Genomic DNA, 20,144 nt, shown 5'->3' with positions numbered 1-20,144 from the left:
CTGTAAAAGGTCTAATAATGAGAATGAAGTTACAACTTTATTAAATTAACAGCTTTATTTCGGAGGTTTTCAGCTGCGACTGATAAACCACGAGCGGTGATTGTTCGCCTTCATTATCCTCGTGAGAAAGAGCTTTTAATTCGATTAGCTCGTAAAAAAGGTATGATTTCCTACAAAAACTTTCAATTTCGAATTGTTGAGGATTATTCTTATGAAGTAATGAAAGCCAGAATCGCTTTTAAACCAGTGATGGCAGAGATTCACTCGATTGGACTTAGACAAGCTTTAATGTATCCAGCGAAGCTTAGAATTGTGCTGGACGACAACAGTCAACGATTTTTCAACACTCCGGAAGAAGCGAAGAAATTTGTTGAAGAATTTCGATCTTCTACTGCAACTTGAACTATGTGTTATGTGGAAGATTTTTTGAAGAGAGGATATCTTTCTATTTTAAGTATTAACCTATGAAGCTGGGTTATAACTTTTTATTTTTTGATCTATGGGTCCGGTTTTTTTTTACTAGCATCATTGTTTATAGATGTTCTTTTTAATTTTGATAATATCCTTTTTTCTTTCTGTTCTGGTTATATACGTTTATATTTTGCAATAATGATTTACCTTTTTTTTAAGATGTCGTTTCTTTTTCCCGTAAGATTCTGTTTTTTACAAGCATTTATCTGTTTGCCTGTACTCAGATATGGGACGAATGTTTTGGATTTTTGTTTTTTTTTTATATATATGTTGTACTGTTTATTATATCCCTTTTTTTAAATGTTATTTTGTCTTTTAACAGATTGCTGAACTCACATTTGTATTTAGTAATATGGCTTTTTCAAAATGGCGTTTCTTCTTCCCATAAGTCTTTGCTTTTGAAACGTCATCTTGTATTTGAATACGGGATTTTTTTTTTTAAGGTATATTACACTTTTAAATTTTGACGTTTATACTTTTTTTTATTAATGATTGTTGTATTATATTAGTTTTCTTTTATTCTGATTGATATATATATATTTTTTTTTTTTTTTTGCAACTCTATATCTTAATTTGGGTGTTATATAGTTTTCTTTTAATCTTTTTTATATAGCTGCCATCTTGAAATGGGGGTAATATTAGTATTAGATTATGCGCCTGCCGTTTGGCTTTTTTTCGAAGGGTGGGGGGAGGGGGTAGGGATCTTTTTTCACGCTTTTGCTTTTTATTTTTTTGCTTTTAGTTTATGGGCCGACTTTAAACTACTAATATTGTTGAGGTGTCATGTTCTCCGGTTGTTCCTGAATCAATTTTCCTACTTCCTGAATTGTGGGTTATGTGTCTTTCTAACCTTTTATGATATACACAATTAATATTGGTATGATGGATAGATCTGTTAACTTTATCTCCTGGAATACTAATGGTTTAAATCATCCGATTAAACATAAAAAAATATTTAAAGTATTCCATAGACTGAATGCTAATATTATCTTTGCACAGGAGACCCATATCAGGAGGGAGGATAATCAACGTTTTTTTAGGTTCTGAAAGGGTCAACAATTTCATTCGAATTGTACTGCTAAAATTAGGGGTGTGTCTATTTTTATAGATCCCTCAATATCGTTTACCCATCATGAAATTATCTCTGACCCACAGGGTAGATTTTTGTTGATAACTGGCTTACTTTTCCATCGGAAAGTTGTTCTAGTTAATATTTATGCTCCAAACTTTGACTGCCCTGAATTTTTTAAACGTTTATTTACCTCTCTTCCTAATCTAAATGAATATATGTTGATAATGGGTGGAGATTTTAATTGTTGTTTGAATCCTTCGATGGATAGATCTAAACCTATTCGTACTCTTCCGAATAGATCAGCCCTACTTATTAATTCATTTATGGTTGACTCGGGAATTACAGAAATATGTATATATTTCACATGTATATCATAGCTATTCTAGAATTGACTATTTTCTTATTGATCATCGGTTATTAACGGATGTTATTGATTGTAAATATGATTCTATTACTATTTCGGATCATGCACCTTTGAAGTTATCTATTAAGATTTCGGACTATTCCAATAATACCAGATCTTGGAGACTTAACGCTACTTTGCTTCAAGACCCAGAATTTATTACTTATATAAAACAGCAAATTGACTTGTTCTTTTCTACAAACTGTACTGAAGAAATCGACAGAGGAATACTTTGGGACTCTTTTAAGGCTTTTATTCGTGGTCAAATTATCTCATATTCTGCTGGTAAAAGAAAACAAAGATATTTAGATATTGCTTTATTGGTGGATAAAATCAAGGAAATTGATAAGATTTATTCCGTGACTCCTACCAAAGAACTTTATAAGAAGAGAGTTGAGCTTCAAATGGAACATAGTTTACTATTATCTTCTTCAATTGAAAATCAATTAATTAGGACCAGGGCTCAATTTTATATTCATAGTGACCGTACTGGTAAACTGTTAGCTAATCAATTAAAGGCTATCTCGACTAAGCGACAAATTATTAAAATTCGCAAATCAGACGGTAATTTAACTACTGATCATAAAGAAATTAATAATACCTTTCAAGATTTTTATAAATCTTTATATCATTCAGAATTTGATGGTGACCAGTCCATGATAGATAATTTTTTTAACAATTTGAATATTCCTAAACTGACTGATGAAGACCATAGCCTGTTAGATGCTCCTATTTCTATGGTGGAAATAGGAGAGGCTATCTCATCAATGAATTCAGGGAAAGCTCCTGGTCCTGATGGTTATATAGTAGAATTTTTTAAAACTTTTTCTTCTTTGCTTTCTCCTTGGTTATGTGAAATTTTTAATGATGCGTTTGCTAAGAAGAGATTACCTCAATCTTTTTATGAAGCTAATATTTCTCTAATTCTTAAAAAAGATAAAGATCCTACTTTATGTACATCTTATCGCCCTATATCACTATTAAATGTAGATTCTAAGATTCTTACAAAAATTTTAGCTATTAGATTAGAAAAAGTACTATCTCAGATTATTTCAGAAGATCAAACTGGTTTTATGAGGAATCGGTATTCCTTTTTTAATGTTAGAAAATTGATTAATATAATTCATACTTCACCACCCACAATCCCAGAATGTGTTATTTCATTAGATGCTGAAAAAGCTTTTGATAGAGTTGAATGGATATATTTATTTAATACATTGAGAAATTTTAATTTTAGTCCTAACTTTATATCATGGATTAAATTAATATATCATAAACCTGTCGCTTCTGTTTTTACAAATAACTACAGATCCTCTTTTTTTCAATTATCTCGTGGTACGAGACAAGGCTGTCCCTTAAGTCCTTTATTATTTAATATTGCATTAGAACCTTTAGCTATTGCTATTCGTGAATCTCCTAATATTTTTGGTATTACCCGTAATGAGAAGTTATACAAATTATCTCTTTATGCTGATGATTTGTTGTTATATATTTCTGACCCTGATAGGTCTATTCCTGCTATTTTATCCTTGTTGGTTCAATTTGGTACTTTTTCTGGTTATAAACTAAATTTAGATAAGAGTGAATTATTTCCTTTAAATGCACAAACTTTATTGAGTGATAGGATACCATTTAAAGTTGTTACTGATAACTTTACCTATCTAGGTATAAAAATTACCAAGAAATATAAAGATTTATTTAGACTGAATTTTTTACCTATGCTTCATCAAATTCATCAACTTACTACAAGATGGTCTCCTTTGTTTTTATCATTAATTGGTCGGATTAATGCTGTTAAAATGATGATTTTACCGAAATTTTTATACTTATTTCAAGCCCTACCAGTTTTTATTCCTAAATTTTTTTTTGATAGCATTGATTCAAAAATTTCCTCATTTGTGTGGCAAAATAAAAACCCTAGGTTAAGTAAAAAGCAATTACAAAAATCAAAAAAAGATGGTGGTTTAGCTTTACCCAATTTTAGATTTTATTATTGGGCAAATAATATTCGTAATTTATTGTATTGGAAACTAGATTTGGATTCACCACTGTGCCCACAGTGGGTAAATTTAGAATGTAATGAGGTAAAGGGATATTCTCTATTCTCTGTTCTTGGTTCTTGTCTTCCTGCGGATTTAGTTAAATTTAATAAACAAATATTTAATCCTGTTATTAAACATACATTACGAATTTGGTTTCAATTTCGTAAGTTTTTTAGTTTGAAAAACTTTGTTCTTGATAGCCCTATCTTATTTAATTTCTTTTTCAAACCCTCCTGGACAGATCAAGCTTTTAACATATGGAAAAGGAAAGGTATAAAATGTTTTCGTGATCTCTTTTTTGAAGATACTTTGATGTCATTTGATCAACTTTCCAACAAATTTGAATTACCTAAATCTAATTTTTTCAGATATTTACAAATTAGAAATTTCTTGCATAAAGTTTTACCATCTTTTCCTAATTCAACTTTGGTGGACATTACAGATTTGATTTTTACCTTAAATCCTTGTCAAAAGGGATTAGTAGCTTTTATTTATAATATGATTATGAAGATACAACCAGAAATATCAGTTAGAATTAAACAAGAATGGGAAAAAGAACTTCAATATAACATATCAACAGATAAATGGGAAAAAATTTTGCAAATGGTTAATTCTTCTTCTATATGTGCTAAACATGCTTTAATACAATTTAAAATTGTACATAGAGCTCATATGTCTAAAGATAAACTTGCTCGATTCTATTCTCATATTAACCCTCAATGTGACAGATGTCATTCAGAAGTGGCCTCATTGACCCATATGTTCTGGTCATGTCCCACTTTACATAATTATTGGAAGGACATATTTACTACTATTTCCTCAATTTGGAATATAGATTTACAACCTCATTCTATTACTGCAATTTTTGGCATACCAAATGAAGATGGTAATCAGTTTTCCCCTTCAATCAGACGAATGATTGCTTTTGTAACATTAATGGCCAGAAGGTCTATATTACAAAATTGGAAAGAAGTAAATCCTCCTACCACATTTCAATGGCTTTCTCAAACTATTTCTTATTTGAGTTTGGAAAAAATTAGAAGCACTATTTTTGACTCATCAATTAAATTTGAAGAAACTTGGAGACCGTTTATTCGACATTTTCATATGAATTAATTTGGCCTTTTCCAGACCTTCTTTCTGCTTATTCATGTTCAGGTATGGAGTTCCGGAGTTCTTTGACACTACCATATACTTGTAAACTGTTATTATTGCCCATGTTAGTTTAGTTTAGTGTTTTATTTTTTTTAATATATATTTTTTTCACATATTTTTAATATTTTTTTTCTTTTTTAATGGTTATTTTTGTTTTTTTTCATATAATCATGTGGACTTGATTGATTAAGGTATTCTCTTCTGTTGATGTTTAGTAGGATATTGTTATCTTATTATCAATGTGATTTCAAGTCTATTGTATTCACAACTTACTTATTACTATGTTATTTTTTTTGTGTATATATGAAAATCAATAAAAAGATTGAAAAAGAAAAGAAAGCTTTATTTCGAGCTGTGACTTGGTTGCAGCATTGAGATTTTGTTGTGGTTGAAATTCCCACTTACCTCAGGAATTACTCTTTCTGGTGATCCCTTGTTCACTCATTTCTCACTTCCAATCCCCCTCCAACATTTAGCTCTGAAGCCACACTAAGTGTACATCTACACCGACACCTTCTCCCTCACCAACATTCAAGGACTTCAACAGGTGAGGCAATCGTCCAATTTGTGAGTCCATTGGTGTCTGTTATTGGATCTAATGCTCTCAGTGTAGCTTTCTCAACATTGAGGAGACCTGGTGCACATTGGGGTATTACTTCACCGTGCACTTTTGTTCCATCCATCATAACACCTGGGATCTCCCAGTGATCATCTATTTTAATGCAATTTCCCATTTCCACTCCAACCAATCTGTCCATGGTCTCCTCTACTGCCAAACTGAAGTCCAACATAAATCAAAGGAACAGTACCTTATATTTTTCATTGTTAGCTTCCAACCTGACAGCATGAACATCAGTTTCTCCAGCTACTAGTCATGATCCCCTTCTGTTGCCCCTTTTGATTTCCTTTATCCCACTGGCCCCAATAACCTTTCTCTCTCCCACCCTCCCATCGGTTCCCCTCCCCACCTCCTTCTCTCTATTCCATGGCCCACAGACTTCATCTTCTTCAGCACTATGCCACTTCCACCTATCACCTCCCAGCTTTTTACATCATCCCCATTCCTCTTCCCCCACCTGCCTCTCTTCCCCCTCTGACTTCGATCCACCCATCACCTACTAACTCCCGCTCCTCCTACTCTCTTCACCCCTACCACCTAAAACTGGCTATTTCCCCATCCTCCTTTATAGTTCTGATGAAAGATCCCAATCCAAAACATTGACTGACCTTCTCCCTCCATAATTGCTGCTTGATCAGCTGATCGTTCAGCATTTGTGTCTTGCTCCAGATTTCCACCATCTGCAGTCTCTCTTGTGTCTCCAGAAAGCATAAGCTTATTCATTTCAACATTGGGCTGCATCTTAACAAATGATTTAATGTGGCTCCAAATGATTGCTGAAATCATTTTCTTCAGCTAATTGCAAGCATATTTTTTATGATTAAACTTCAGAAATCTGAACCTTGAAATAATCACTGAAAAATGTGATGGGAAAGGTTACAGAAAGGATTCCATTCAATCATATGGCTTTAAAATAAGCCCCATTTCAGCAGGGGTGCTGTTTGTTATGATTCAGTTTCCACCACTGGCGGCAATGTTCTGACAGTGATGGACATTTCTATTAAACCATCTCTATAGGGTGCCAGTTTGTCATCAGCATTAGACCCAATAGGTTAAATTATAGCCAGACTCAATATAAAAAAGCTCTTTACACAAGGTAGACAGAAGTATTCAACAGATCTGCTATTTTGAGGTTTTCATTAAAATGGGTGGTTGTGCTGCTAAAGAATCATTTGTCTGCAGTCATAGTTAAGAGTATAACACTCAATTGTTATAGGCAGGTTGTAACATAGTCAAACTACATGGTCAATGCATATATTAAAAATAATAATCATTAAAGTGTTGCATTTTAAAACAAAGTTAGAACATTAAAATGCTTAGGTGGTTTCTATATAAATGCTAGATAGATATGCAGATGTGTATGTGTTTGTGTGTTTGCATGCACATGAGGATGCTTATTCACACACTTACATATGTGAGTATGTCCAGATTCCACAAGGACAGAAGGATCATGCACTTCCAACCCTTTTCCCCTTTTCCTCAAGATGTGAGAAGTGGAAAGCTGATAGTCAATGATTTCCTTTCAACAACACTGCTTCTGCTGAATGAAACATGTAAATTATTTCCAAAACAAAAATATTCTAAACTTAGAAATGCTTCTTCTCCTCTAGGTCACAAAAGACCCCTACTCTAGTGTGTGGGTCCTGGAGAGATTCTGAGCCTTGATCAGTAGTGAGGAAAGTGGTGTTCAACCTGGTGGATGAGAGAATGTTGTGTTCTCTTCTTTCCCCAAAATATATTTTATCCATTCATAATAAGTGCAGAAATACAATCAGAACATGCCATTATCTTCATTTATTACACCAATTCAATGCATTTGCTTACAATTTATCAATGTGACTCTTTCATTATTAAATAATGCATCAGTGAAATATTCAAGAGGCCCAGACATTCATTATCCAGTAGCGCCACATTCCTATGGACACAGGCAGTTTTCATTCCTTAGAAGAAATGAAAAATTGCTCTGGTGACAGTGCAGGAGTCACAGAGCCACTGAGCTATTCAGCAGGAATGCAGGCTTTTGGTCCATACCACTGTAGACTTCCAGCTCGTCCAAATTTCCTGCATTCAGTCCATATCCTTGTAAGCCCTACCCCACCATGCATCTATCTGAATACTTCTTAAGTGATACTCAACTACTTCTTCTGGCCCATTACATATACTCACTACCTTTTTATGAAAATGTTACCCCCACCTTCCCCCTTCATCTTAAACCTGTGCCGTTTAGTTTTGGTCTCCCCTAAGCTGGGGAAATACTGTAATCATCCACCTTCTACGACCTACCAGGAGGAGATGTGACTGCAGCAAGACTGCTTTGAAGCTAATGACCACATTCTACATGATCATCTGGAGAGACTACCACTCCCATGTTCTTAACTTTTCATCCTAGTTATGGTAGCCAATTCTTGCTGTATGCCCTGCTCTTCAAACCAGATTGCCATGAGTGCCACATACACTCCTGAACCAGGATCACTGATTACAGTCATCAAGTTACTGTACACTGACAAAAGATGCACACGTGCATATTTCAAGTTCAAGTTGCAAGTCACTATTGACTGCTTCATCTAAGCATATGAATGGATAAACCCTACATTCAGAATTAGAATCGTTTTTATTATCACTGACATATGTTGTGAAATTTGTTGTTTTGCAGCAACAGCACCGTGTAATGCATAAAATGACAATATAAAGCATAAAATTACTGTAAGTTACAATAAGAAATATATTTAAAATAGCACAAAAAGAGAGCAAAATAATGAGGTAGTGTCTGTAGATTCCTGAATCATTCAGAGATCTGATGGGGGAGAGAAAGAAGCTATTCCTAAAATGCTGAGTGTGCACCTTCAGGCTCCTGCACCTCTTCCCTGATGCCAATCATGAGAAGAGGGTATAACCTAGACAGTGATAGTCCCCAATGATGATTGCTGCCTTCTTGAGGCACTGACTTTTGAAAATGTCCTTGATGGTGGGGAGTCTAGTGCCTAAGATGGAGATGGCAGAGCCCACAGCCCACTGTGGATTTTTTCAATCCTGTACATTGGAGCCTCCATGCCAGGTGATGATGCAAGCACTCAGAATGATTGCCACGGTACATCTGTAGAAATGTGTTAGAGTCTTTGGTAACATACCAAACCTCCTCAAACTCCTAATGAGGTATAGCCACTGGTGTATCACCAGCCTCAGCAAATCCCTTCGAATCCATAGATCAAAGAGGCAAACCAACATTAAAGAGATCTCAGCAGGCTTGCAGCCTCAAGCACTGATGGCTTCCCAGCAGGTGAGCCATCTCATTTGCACGCCTGATACTAAACTTTGAAATAGCAGCATTGGTTACGGTATGCCAATAGCATTTAATCTGCAGATCCTCCTCCTTCCCTTTTTACCAAGGGGTTCTATCCACTCATCAGATTCCCCCTCCTCCAGCCCTTCAGGTGGTGAGGAAGGCAAATGCCATGTTAGCATTAATTTCAAGAGGTTTAGAATACAGGAGCTAGGATGTGATGCTGAGGCTTTATAAGACAGTGGTGAGACCTCACCTTGAGTATTGTGAACAGCTTTGGGTGTTCACAAAAGATGTGCTGGCATTGGAGGGGGTCCAGAAGAGGTTCACATGGATGAAAGGGTTACCCTACGAGGACCGTTTGATGGTTCTGGGTCTGTACTCGCTGGAATTCAGAAGGATGAGGGGAGGGTTCTCATTGAAACCTTTCTCCCACCATGAGAAACATCCTTTCCACACCTACTCTGTCTAGGACAAGAGGGTACAGCCTCAGGATAGAGGGGCACCCTTTCAAAAAAGAGATGCGGAGAAATTTCTTTAGTCAAATGGTGGTGAATTTGTGGATCTTGTTGCCATATGCAGCTGTGGAGGCCAGGTCATTGGATGTACTTAAGGCAGAGATTGATAGATTCTTGATTGGACATGGCATCAGAAGTTACGGGGAGAAGGCCAGGAACTGGGGTTGAGGAGGAGGAAAAACAAGGATCAGCCATGATTGAATGGTGGAGCAGATTCGATGGGCCAGATGGCCTAATTCTGATCCTATGTCTTATGGTCTTTATCTTCTCACCAATCAAATTCCCAGCTCTTTTCCTTCAACCCCTCCCCCTCTCGCAGTTTCACATATCACCTTCCTCCCCTCCCTCCACCTTCTTGCTCTGATTTCTCCTCTTTCTTTCCAGTCCCGATGAAGGATCTTGACCTGAAATGTCAACTGTTTATTCTTTTCCATTGATGCTGCCAGGCCTGTTGTGCTCCACCAGCATTTTTGTGTGTGCTGCTTTGGATTTCCAGAATCTGTGGATTTTTTCCTGCTTGTATGTAATCTGGGTTGTTATACATTTGCATTTTCTATAGCTGACTAACCAATTGTGGTTTCTCATTTATTCATTAATGACATAATTGTGTCATAAAAAGCCACATAAAATTTTATATGCAACAAAGCTCATCTAGCCAGAATGTCCCAGTGCAGGACAGACACAGAAATGTGTTCCATACCTTAGTTATCATGGCTTCAGTGCTCAACCAAGGAAGAAATTTCTCTATCCAACAGGGGTCCAGCAAAGCCCACCAAGCAAATGCCATGAGAAATCTGAAGGCAATGTTGAGGTTTGCAGCTCTTGCTTTAATTTAGTTTTTGCACTGAGTCTCACATGCCAGCTCTAATTCAAACCCCCCAGCCTCCATTGCACCCTCAGCAGCACAACCACACAGTCCAACATCTGAGATCTGTAATGCAAGTTCAGATTTCTGCTTTGCAAACTCAGACTACTTCCATCATGGTGCTCAAAAACAGCTTTAAAGGCAGGTCATCATTATAACTAATTTAATTAATATACGGATTGTTTAAACTTAGCCTTGTGGAAGTGGATGCAATGTTAGAATTTATGCACACCTCTTTGGCCCCTGTCAGATCTCACTGATAAAACAGCTGTGTGCGCCATTGCTATTCACGATAAAACTGTAATCAAAACTGCAGGTCTAGAACTACTTCTGCTCATTCTGTATTCCTGCAACATTGCCAGAAATGTAAACAGACAGCATGGACAACAGCACACAGAAGACATGCTCAGAGGTAATACACAGTGATGTTTGGTTGCTGCATGACTGGCTATGTCATTGTTGAATGCCACCATATGTTGGTGTAAAGTATTTCTCTGCTATTGCAGTCAAGTACTTGTTGTTCTGGTGAGCTACAGGGATAGGTAATGGTTACACTGTAGTTTCATGGGAAAATGAGTCTGTTTTTAATGAAAATGCATTTGTATCAGTTGCCAAGTCAAATAGGAGACTCCAGCATTTGCCTTGCTTTTTTCCCTTTCTTTCTGTGCTGCTTATTTCACAGCTGCTTGGAAATTCCAAGTTGAGATTGTAACCAAGTTGTGGAGAATAACCATGAACCTTGAGATCCAGTCCACTCTGTAGTTCAAGGCTCATCCAAGCAGCAGAAGCATTGCTTTAGCAACATCGATTTGACTGTACAGGACTCATTGTAGGTGCTTCCATGCATAGCTTTTAACTGGATTCAAAACCAGGTGGTAAGGCTATTACTATTGTCTCCAAATCAGCAACATTTGATTTGACATGGAGGCTCAAGATGAGGGCATTGCAATCACTTGCCAAACAACAGTACTGTGGCAGCTGCCTGATTATTGTTGTAGCAACGATCTTAATTCTTGGAAATTGTAACAAAGTTCAAAGCCCATTTATTCTCAAAGTATGTATACTATATACCACCTTGAGATTCATCGCCTTATAGACTGCCTCAAAACAATACAATAGAAGCCATTAAAAAAGACCGCCTAATACCCAATTTGCAGAAAAACAAACGGAGCAAACAGTAAAAGTCAGCAAATAACCTTCACAACTGAAGTTCATGAAAGTGAGTGCACAGCCACGAAGCCATTCACAGCTGATCCAGGACCCGCTAGTTGCAGGCTACCCCCTCAGTTCAGTGTAGAGTTAACCTCACGAGCAGAGAGCTGAACACTGGCCTATCCCTCACTTCCAGTCCTAACACCCTGACTTTTGCAATCTAGCCTGATGGTTAAATCAGTCAAAAAGTTGGTCATTCCTTGCTTTCAGACCCAGGCACTGCCATTTCAATATGCTCTTGGTCCTGGGACCCAACGCCTCGATTCGGCCCATAGCCGACCTTTCCAACCTGGCCCGGTGCTTAGATTGGTCAAACATCGGCTTGTTCCTCACCTCGGTTCTGCCACTTCAAGTCTGCTCTGGCAGTGCCCAAACATTGGCTTGTTCCCTGCTCTTCAACCCAGGCCCCGCCACCTCTATTCATCCCATACACGCCACATCGCAACCGCACTGCACCTCCGAGACTTCAGATCACGCTACAAAAATGCCAGGTTGTTCAGGTGGCTCAGAAGCTCAGTTCTGAAAGGGAAGTTTCAGACTATCGATTGCAGTGATCATTTATCAGAAAAAGTGTGATTAATAAAGCAGTTAGCAGTTTTGTTTGCTTCCAGTAAGCCATTGCTGTGTTTCACCAGCACCATCTTAAATCAGAAAATTTCTTAGCTGGAACAGATAATAAATCTGAATTAAAATAGTTCTGTACTAATGAAATTAAAACCAAAACATGTCATACTACATGTTTAATGAATTTAAAATACTGAAAAATGATAAAGAAAAGCTAATTGGAACTCTCTTAGTAATTGCATAAATTGAGGATTTTACATTACAAGGTAAAGACATTTCAGCTAATAATGGTAGATGTATGAACTGGAACTGGAGGCAAAAACGACTCCCACATTATTGATTCAAAGTTAACCACAACATTAATCAGACCTGCACTAATTAATTCTTTTTGCAAGATCCTGTGAAGTAAACCAGCATTTTGAACTCCAGAGCCAACTAACAGCTGTAATGATCTCCCACCATTTTACTTCCTCCCAGTCTTCACCTACTGGAAGCTATTTATTGGTATGGAAATTATGCCAAGGCCTGAATCATAGTATTCACCTCCTGAATTATTATTCTGAGATTCTGCTCATGGGAGCGTGATACACTCAAAGACCTTCCTGAACAAGAACTACTGCCACTTTGGGTTGGAACCACTTTGTTGAACGAAGAGTTAGGTGACAAGATCTCAGGGTTTTGTTTGGTCATCAGCAATGATTCTAGTTTAACCAAGCATGCAGACAAGCTCTAAGGTATCTTATTTGGTCAAAATTATTTGACAGTGTTAGCAGCTCTTCACAGACACACACTCCAAACATACTGATGAAGTAGATTAAATAGAATTTATCATGTACTCATGGGTAATCTTCTCCTGCAAACTGTGCAAAAAACGTTTCTATGGTTCCGATTTGCTTATTCTCCTGGATTTGAGTTTGTATGATTCAACAGTACTGTAGAATATGCTAGGATTTTGGAGAAATGTGGAACAAAAAGAAAAGAATCTTGGGGCATTCTGTACAATAGATAGACATTAGATGAGCTTTGATTAATTTTTCTATCCCATGAGGCATCTATATTAGAAAGCCTTTGAGGTCTTGACATTCCAAAGTCATATCTCCACTGCCAGAAATGCAGTGGAGCTTTTTCCAGTAATGTGCACCTCCTGTCAAAATGCAAGGATAGAGTTAATAAAAGTCAGGATGATTCATATCCACACAGATCCAATGGAAATTTTGTTGCTGGAATTCCACAGGTTGATCTCCCCTCTCAATTTGGATCACTTTCTAAATAAGGCTGAAATATTACAATCCAGGTAGAGTCAATTCTATCCCTTCCTAGAGCTTGCCAAAGATGATCTACTCATTGAAAACCCTCCTAACTCTAAAAAATTCTATAATTTGGTCATTTTAGTTCTATATCTGGGTCTAGAAAAAGTTATTTTGAATGAATTGACTTTTGTCCCTTTGGCTTATTACTTCACTTCAAAGTACTTCTTTAATTATGCAGTGATTTTGGCCATTCTAATATAATGAAAAATCTATAAATTCTAAACCTCTCTTTATAAGAACATTATGAGCTCAAATTCCATTCCAGCACAGTTTACTTAACACGGCTCCCTCTCTTGTGAGGTACTAAATTAAGCTAAATATTATACCATTCCCATCTGCTTCTTGCCATAAGAGATCCCCTGGCAAATTTTAAAGAATAGGATGGTGATTATTCTGGTGGTCTAACTAACTTTCTCCTTCTGTGAAAAAGAGATTATTTAGTCAATGATCTCATTTAGTGCTTGTGGGAAATTGCAGTGCAGAAACTGGCTGCTGTGTTTGCTAAGTCTCCCTGTGATAATAAAACTTATCTGGCAGTGACTGAACTTCAAAATTAATTAATTGGATGTAAAGTGTTTGGAGTCATTCTGAAGATACACTGAGCTTCTAATTTCCTTAACTTTTCTAAAATGGAGTCTGCATTCTGCTATGAAAGCTGTTGCAATAAATGGTCCATAACATTTTACAACAGAAAACTTCTATTGATGCATAATTAAGTATCAACCCTTAATTCATTAAAACTATTGGATTAGTTACCATAGTAGCCCTAGAATCATAACAAGCCATAAAGCAGAAAAGGCCCATCATGTTCGAGCCATTAGAGGAGATATCCTGCCGAATCCTACTTCCCAGTTCCAAGGTAAAAGTCCTGTAGGGCATATCTCTTCAAGTACACATCCAGATCTGTAAAAGTTGAAAAGGGGTTCTGTCTTTATCACCCTTTCAAACTATGAGTTCTAAACCCACAGCACTCTGTGTGTGAAAAAGCTTTTCCTCATCTTCCCATTAATCCATGGCCAAACAATGCCCCCTAACTTTTGACCTCCCTGTTAAAGGAAATAGTTCCCCGGTTTACTCTATCTTGCCCCTTTTACTTTTTGGCAACACAATTAACTGTTTTTTCCTTTCTATTCTCTTTCAAAGACAGCAGTCTTAACTTTTCAATCTTTCCTCACAATTATAGTTTTTTTCTGTCTATATCCCTGTAAATCTTCTTTCCACCATTTCCTATGCAAACTTTCCTGTGATGTACTAACCAGAATTCTGTGCAATACTCAAGTAGAGGCTTGACGTGCATTGTGTGCAGTTCAAGCATAAATACCTTGCTATTGTATTCCGTCTCATTAATATATACTATGTGTCTTTATATTCCCCTTATTAATATATCCTGGTACAATTAAGTATATGTGGCACACAGTTGAAGATTCCTCTATTCTTGCACACTTCTCAATATTCTCCCATTAATTGCAATGTTCCCTTGCATTGCTGGACCTCTCCAGCACACTACTTCACACTTCTCTGGTTTAAATTCTATTTGCTGTTCATCTGTTCAACTGATCTGGCCCTCAATATCCTCCTGGAATCTAAAGCTCTTTTCCTCACTATGGGTGCCACGGTAGCGTAGCGGTTAGTATGGATCATGTACCTATCTAAAAGATCCTATTGTATCCACCTCCACCACCATCACTGGCAGTGCATTCCATGCATCCACGAACCTCTGTGTGAAAAACTTACCCCTGACATTACCTCTGTACCTGCTTCCAAGCACCTTAAAACTATGCTCCCTTGTGTTATCCATTTCAGCCCTGGGAAAAAGCCTCTGGCTATCCACACGATCAATACCTCTCATCATCTTATACACCTCCAGTAGGTCAGCTCTAATCCTCCGTCGCCCCAAGAGGAAAAGGCCAAGTCTTCACAAAATCTTCATTGATTCATATCCACAACATATGCCTGCACATTCCCCTTATTGATGTATTTAAATGTCTATTTTAGCACATTTTTATAATGGCTTCAATCGTTTTATTTCACATACAGTACGTTTTTTCCCTCTTTTTAAAGGCTGTGAACATTGGGAAGTCTGGAACGAATTCTCCAGATGAGAAATGTGAATTCGTCTCTGTGCATTTCACTCTCATCTTTTTTCCTTTTCCGGAGAAATATTATTTTGTTTAATTCCCCTGCTTGGAAGAACACAGTGTTTGGAAATAGAACATATTTTCCAAAGTTTGAACCTACTTTTAGAGCACTGTAGCCTGTAGTCTAACTAGCATGGGGCTGGCATACAAATGGATCACCATGTAATAACTCCAAATGCCACAAGCATGAAATGGTGACACAGAATGCAGCAATTGCTCAGCAGGTCAGGTAGCTCTATGGAGATAGAAACAGTTAACATTTCAGGTTGATGATCTTTCATTAGAGCTGCGATTTAATTCAAAGGTCAATGACCAAAAACTTTTTTTAATCTACATAAATGCTTCCTGATCTCCTCACTATTTCCAGGACTCCATTTTTATTCCAGTCACACTCTATCTGGCTGAAATTTTCTTACAAATCAAATCAGACAAAAACATTCTGCCTGCTCTTCTTGAGAAATAATGCTGGCAGAAAAGAAAGATTACAACTCACATTTTCATTAATTCCATTGCACAACGAAAAGTCAATAATATATCATTCTCTGAATTATAAGCTATAAGCTTTTATGGAATGTGTAATATTTCTCAATTGCATGCTGTTTATTTATAGAAATAAATCTATACTCATCTTTGAATAAACGTTTATCATGAATGCATCTATCTGTTTTGCTTCTTTATTAAATCAAATGACATGCAGTGCTCTATAACTGATCATCTCCTGCATTACTATAAAGGCAAGAAAAAATCCTATTATTCACCTGCTGTTCTTGAAATATCAATTGAATCAAAGTGGAAAGTTGAAACGTTATTCAGTTTCTAGCCGTGGTGTTGTTAAAATCTCATAGCTGTATTACACACCTGCAGTGGCAGTTAAAAGGAAACATTTTTCTCTTATTGCTTAGGAGTATAAATAATCATATGGTTTTATTGTTCATAGGAAATAGGGATAGAAGATTGTGCATGTGTAACAGAGATCAACCAACTTTTTATACTTTTAAATTATTAGAGAGGAAAACTGAAAGATTCTCTTATTATCAGGCTGTCTTTGCTTCTATTTCCGTTATTCTCTAGTGAAGTATTCATTTCAATAAGAAAAAAACACTTATCATATGCCTTTAACTCAAAAGATTTGGTTGTGTTTGATGCCAATAGGAAACAAGGAAACTACCCTTCAATTACTAAACGCAGCAGAAAAACCAAATGAAATTTCAAAAAATTGCCTTCTGCAACCATCTCCTTTGAAAGTTCAATAGATGTGACGCATTCCGTGAAAAGTCTTAGGTTCAGTCATTATGTTAACTTACTTGTTTGTAGCAATGTGTAATGATTTCTTCAGATTTACCACTAACATTTCATTAAAAGTTAGTCATTAAAAGGCAAAACACTGCAGATGCTTGGAATCTAAAACATAACAGAAAATACTGGAAATAGTCCACAGATCAAAAGAGCAACACACACAAAATGCTGGAGGAACTCAGTAAGTCAGGCAACATCTATGGAAATTTCTTTCCAGTCCTGATGAAGGGTTTTGGCCTGAAACATCAACTATTTATTCCTTTCCATAGATGTTGCCTGACCTGCTGAGTTCATCCAGCATTTTGTGTGTTGCTCTAGATTTCCAGCATCTGTAGAATCACTTCTGTTTAAGATGAAAAGGAACAAATGATAGGGGATGAGTTAACATATCAATGTACAAATATTCATAACATTCTGTTTTAACTGACTAATTGTGTTGCTTCATATTGTAGTATATCAGCAACCTGACTGTTTTGTGTATATATATCTTTATTTATAAATATTGTGCATTTCAATATACTGTATATTTAAATTATACACATTTTCAAACATTACAAGCTGTCAGTCACACATTTCTTTAGTGTCCGTAATTTGTAAACCAGAACAGTGCAGTACCACAGAAAGATTGACCAGTTAGATGGAGGTATTCAAGAACACTGTGCAATATATCACCTTAATTCACAAAAGCCAGCATATTACAGAATCCAGTAAGCCCAACAGTCTAAGATGGTGTCTTGGTGGCCTTTGGAATCAGCTGATTTCAAATTATTACTTGAAATGACATGGGTGATCTCGATGATCAACAAAGTAGAGGCTGGAACTGCCAAATTGGCAATACTTTTCTGTCAATAATTTGCCACTGACAAGACATGTGCTAAACCTCTGGCTCAATCCAGAATGGGCTCACTTATTTAAAAGGTGATACTTTGGATGTCATTCCTCAGCACAAATTATATTATTACAGTGAGGAAAAACCACATTTCCAACTGGTAAGCAAAAAAACTGAAACAAAATGAGGTGTGTTCTTTAAAGAGCCTTCCTACAGTTGGGAAAAATAACCTAGAAGACCCAAATTGTATTTGTCACAATGACATCACGCAAAATGACTGATATTTTCAACCAACACGAAATTACATCATCTTATTGCACATTTAAAAGACAGTGAGTTAAAAAGTGACAATTAAACTCCTTCGATAATGCACCTATACGCCTGTCATTATTCAGTTGGCCCTTTGTAAGATTTATGATCCCTTTTCTTTGTTATCCAACTGAAAGAGAGGGGGAGGAACAGATGATATGTGTTGTCTTATTTAATTAACCCTCTAAGAAGTGGTTTATTCATTTCTAGATTCTGCACTAATATAATAACAAGGGGCACAGACCACAAAGAGACCAAAGCATAACACATAAATCACAGCTTTCAGTACCAAACATTCAAACAATTGAAATATAAATATTCTATTAAGTTCATACACAGTGCAGGGATACTAACATAGCCCTCAGAAGGGTTTTATTTCATGATCTTAACCTGAAATTGGTAAACTGATCATCAGAGACCCACCATTGTAGCAGTATTTCATGGAAGAGACAGACTTGTGCTTCAACATCCCAGCAGGGAAATAAGTATCACAAACTTACTGGAAATAAAAAGTCACACGTTGCAAGAGAGTTCCACAGATCTCCAAGATAAGAATACTAATCATCAATAGACTGTCAGTCATTATCCAATTAAAACATCACACAGTGAATACTGAATCTCACAGTCACACTTTGTTTGGCTAAGTCTGCTTTGCACCAAACTATTCCTGCAGAAGGAAGAGCAAATGGCAACTTCAGCAGCCATTGGAATCTAGAGTAAAAATGGATCCTTCACTTTAGAGTCGGGCACTTGAACAGTGTATGGAATCTCTGCTTAGACCCTCATTACTGACACAATGTAGTCAAAACTTTCAATGTGCTTTTTCTTCTAAGATGCATATATCTTTGTTAATTTAAGCAAGCTGGTGAAGTTTGCTTGTGATGCAGCTGTAAGATATTTCACAATGGAATTGTTGAGTAAATTAATTTCTTTTTCACAGCACTTCCAAGTGAGAGCAGATTTTTTTTCTGTGATAAATACCAATAATTTTACAATGAATAGCACGGTAACTGAAGTCTGATTCACAATCTGCACACTTAAATACATGCAGGTATCAGAGCAGGGAGTAGGAGGGAGCCAAAACCAAGAGACCAGTATGAGCAGGAGCACATTTGCTCCCTGTTGATTTCCAGAACAAGTATTTTGCTTCTATCTTTAAGTGGGGTTTGTCTGAAAGTTTAAAATGCGACACCATCCCCTGTCCCATTTATCTCACTCGCTCAGAATGTAATATTAGTGATTCGGACTTCCAGTGAAGCTTGATCAGCAACGTATAAGTGATCAGAACTCAAGCACGTCTCCCTAATGACTTTGTCCTTGTTTAGCTCGGGACTTAGTGAAAGAGATTAACACTTTTCGGACATAGTTGGCGATGAAAGGAGGAAGCTGTCTAAAGCTCGGAGGAGGAACCATGGTGCAATGAGGGACCAGGTGCACTGTGGAGAGGAAAACAGCTGCAGCCCGGGAACAGGGAAAGGTGGATCCAGGAGAGCCCAGAAGCATGAAAGGGAAGCTGTCCTGTGCAAGGACCTGGCCTATAGATGGTACTTCCGTAGCAGTTCTAGTTGCCATGGATACTTTCGTTCTGGGAACCTATCAGGTATTTTAATTTTAAGAAAATCTTGGATGCATTTCTCCAGCTCTTCTTCAATAGTCAGTTTCTCTTTGACTTTCTTTTTGCTCGTGTTGGACTCCCGGGATCCACTGGTGAGCGTCCTCAGGAGATCACTTTTCCTGCGGAATTCGCTTTGCTGCACCTGCTGCACGGGCCCCTTCTTAGCCGGCCGGTCCAGGGTCTGGATGTTGGACTGCCGGGTCACTGGTCCACAGATCACTGTCTCCTGTGGCGAGCTGGCCTCAGACTGGCTGTCGCAGCTGGAGGTGGACAGTTCATTGCAAGAAGTTACACTCTCTCCATCCCTTTCACTTTTATCATTCCGACAGCCACATTCACAGTGAGGTGAAGGCCAACGAGAAGAGCCACCTGGAACAGAGAAAATACCATTAAGCAGAAGGAAACCACTAACAAACCCAGAGAGCCAGGAGCGAGATTGATGAGCA

The 20,144-nt window shown here is 37.1% G+C and overlaps 1 protein-coding gene across 2 annotated transcripts in view; it reads right to left on the bottom strand.

The window, feature by feature from the left end:
• Nucleotides 1-20,144, bottom strand: part of LOC132405525 (BTB/POZ domain-containing protein KCTD16-like) — a 268,938-nt gene that overhangs the window by 15,658 nt on the left and 233,136 nt on the right. Inside the window, exon 2 of one of the 2 annotated variants that reach the window (XM_059990404.1) lies at nt 17,492-20,067. The exons of the other annotated variant lie outside the window; for it this stretch is intronic. Coding sequence (XP_059846387.1) covers nt 19,619-20,067 — 449 coding nt within the window. The 3' untranslated portion in view covers nt 17,492-19,618. Of the gene's footprint in view, nt 1-17,491; nt 20,068-20,144 lie in introns of those variants that run through there. 2 annotated transcript variants of the gene reach the window in all.

Source organism: Hypanus sabinus, chromosome 15, assembly GCF_030144855.1.
Source record: "Hypanus sabinus isolate sHypSab1 chromosome 15, sHypSab1.hap1, whole genome shotgun sequence".
NCBI classification, from domain to species: domain Eukaryota; kingdom Metazoa; phylum Chordata; class Chondrichthyes; order Myliobatiformes; family Dasyatidae; genus Hypanus; species Hypanus sabinus.
This window is presented reverse-complemented; position numbering and strand designations above follow the sequence as displayed.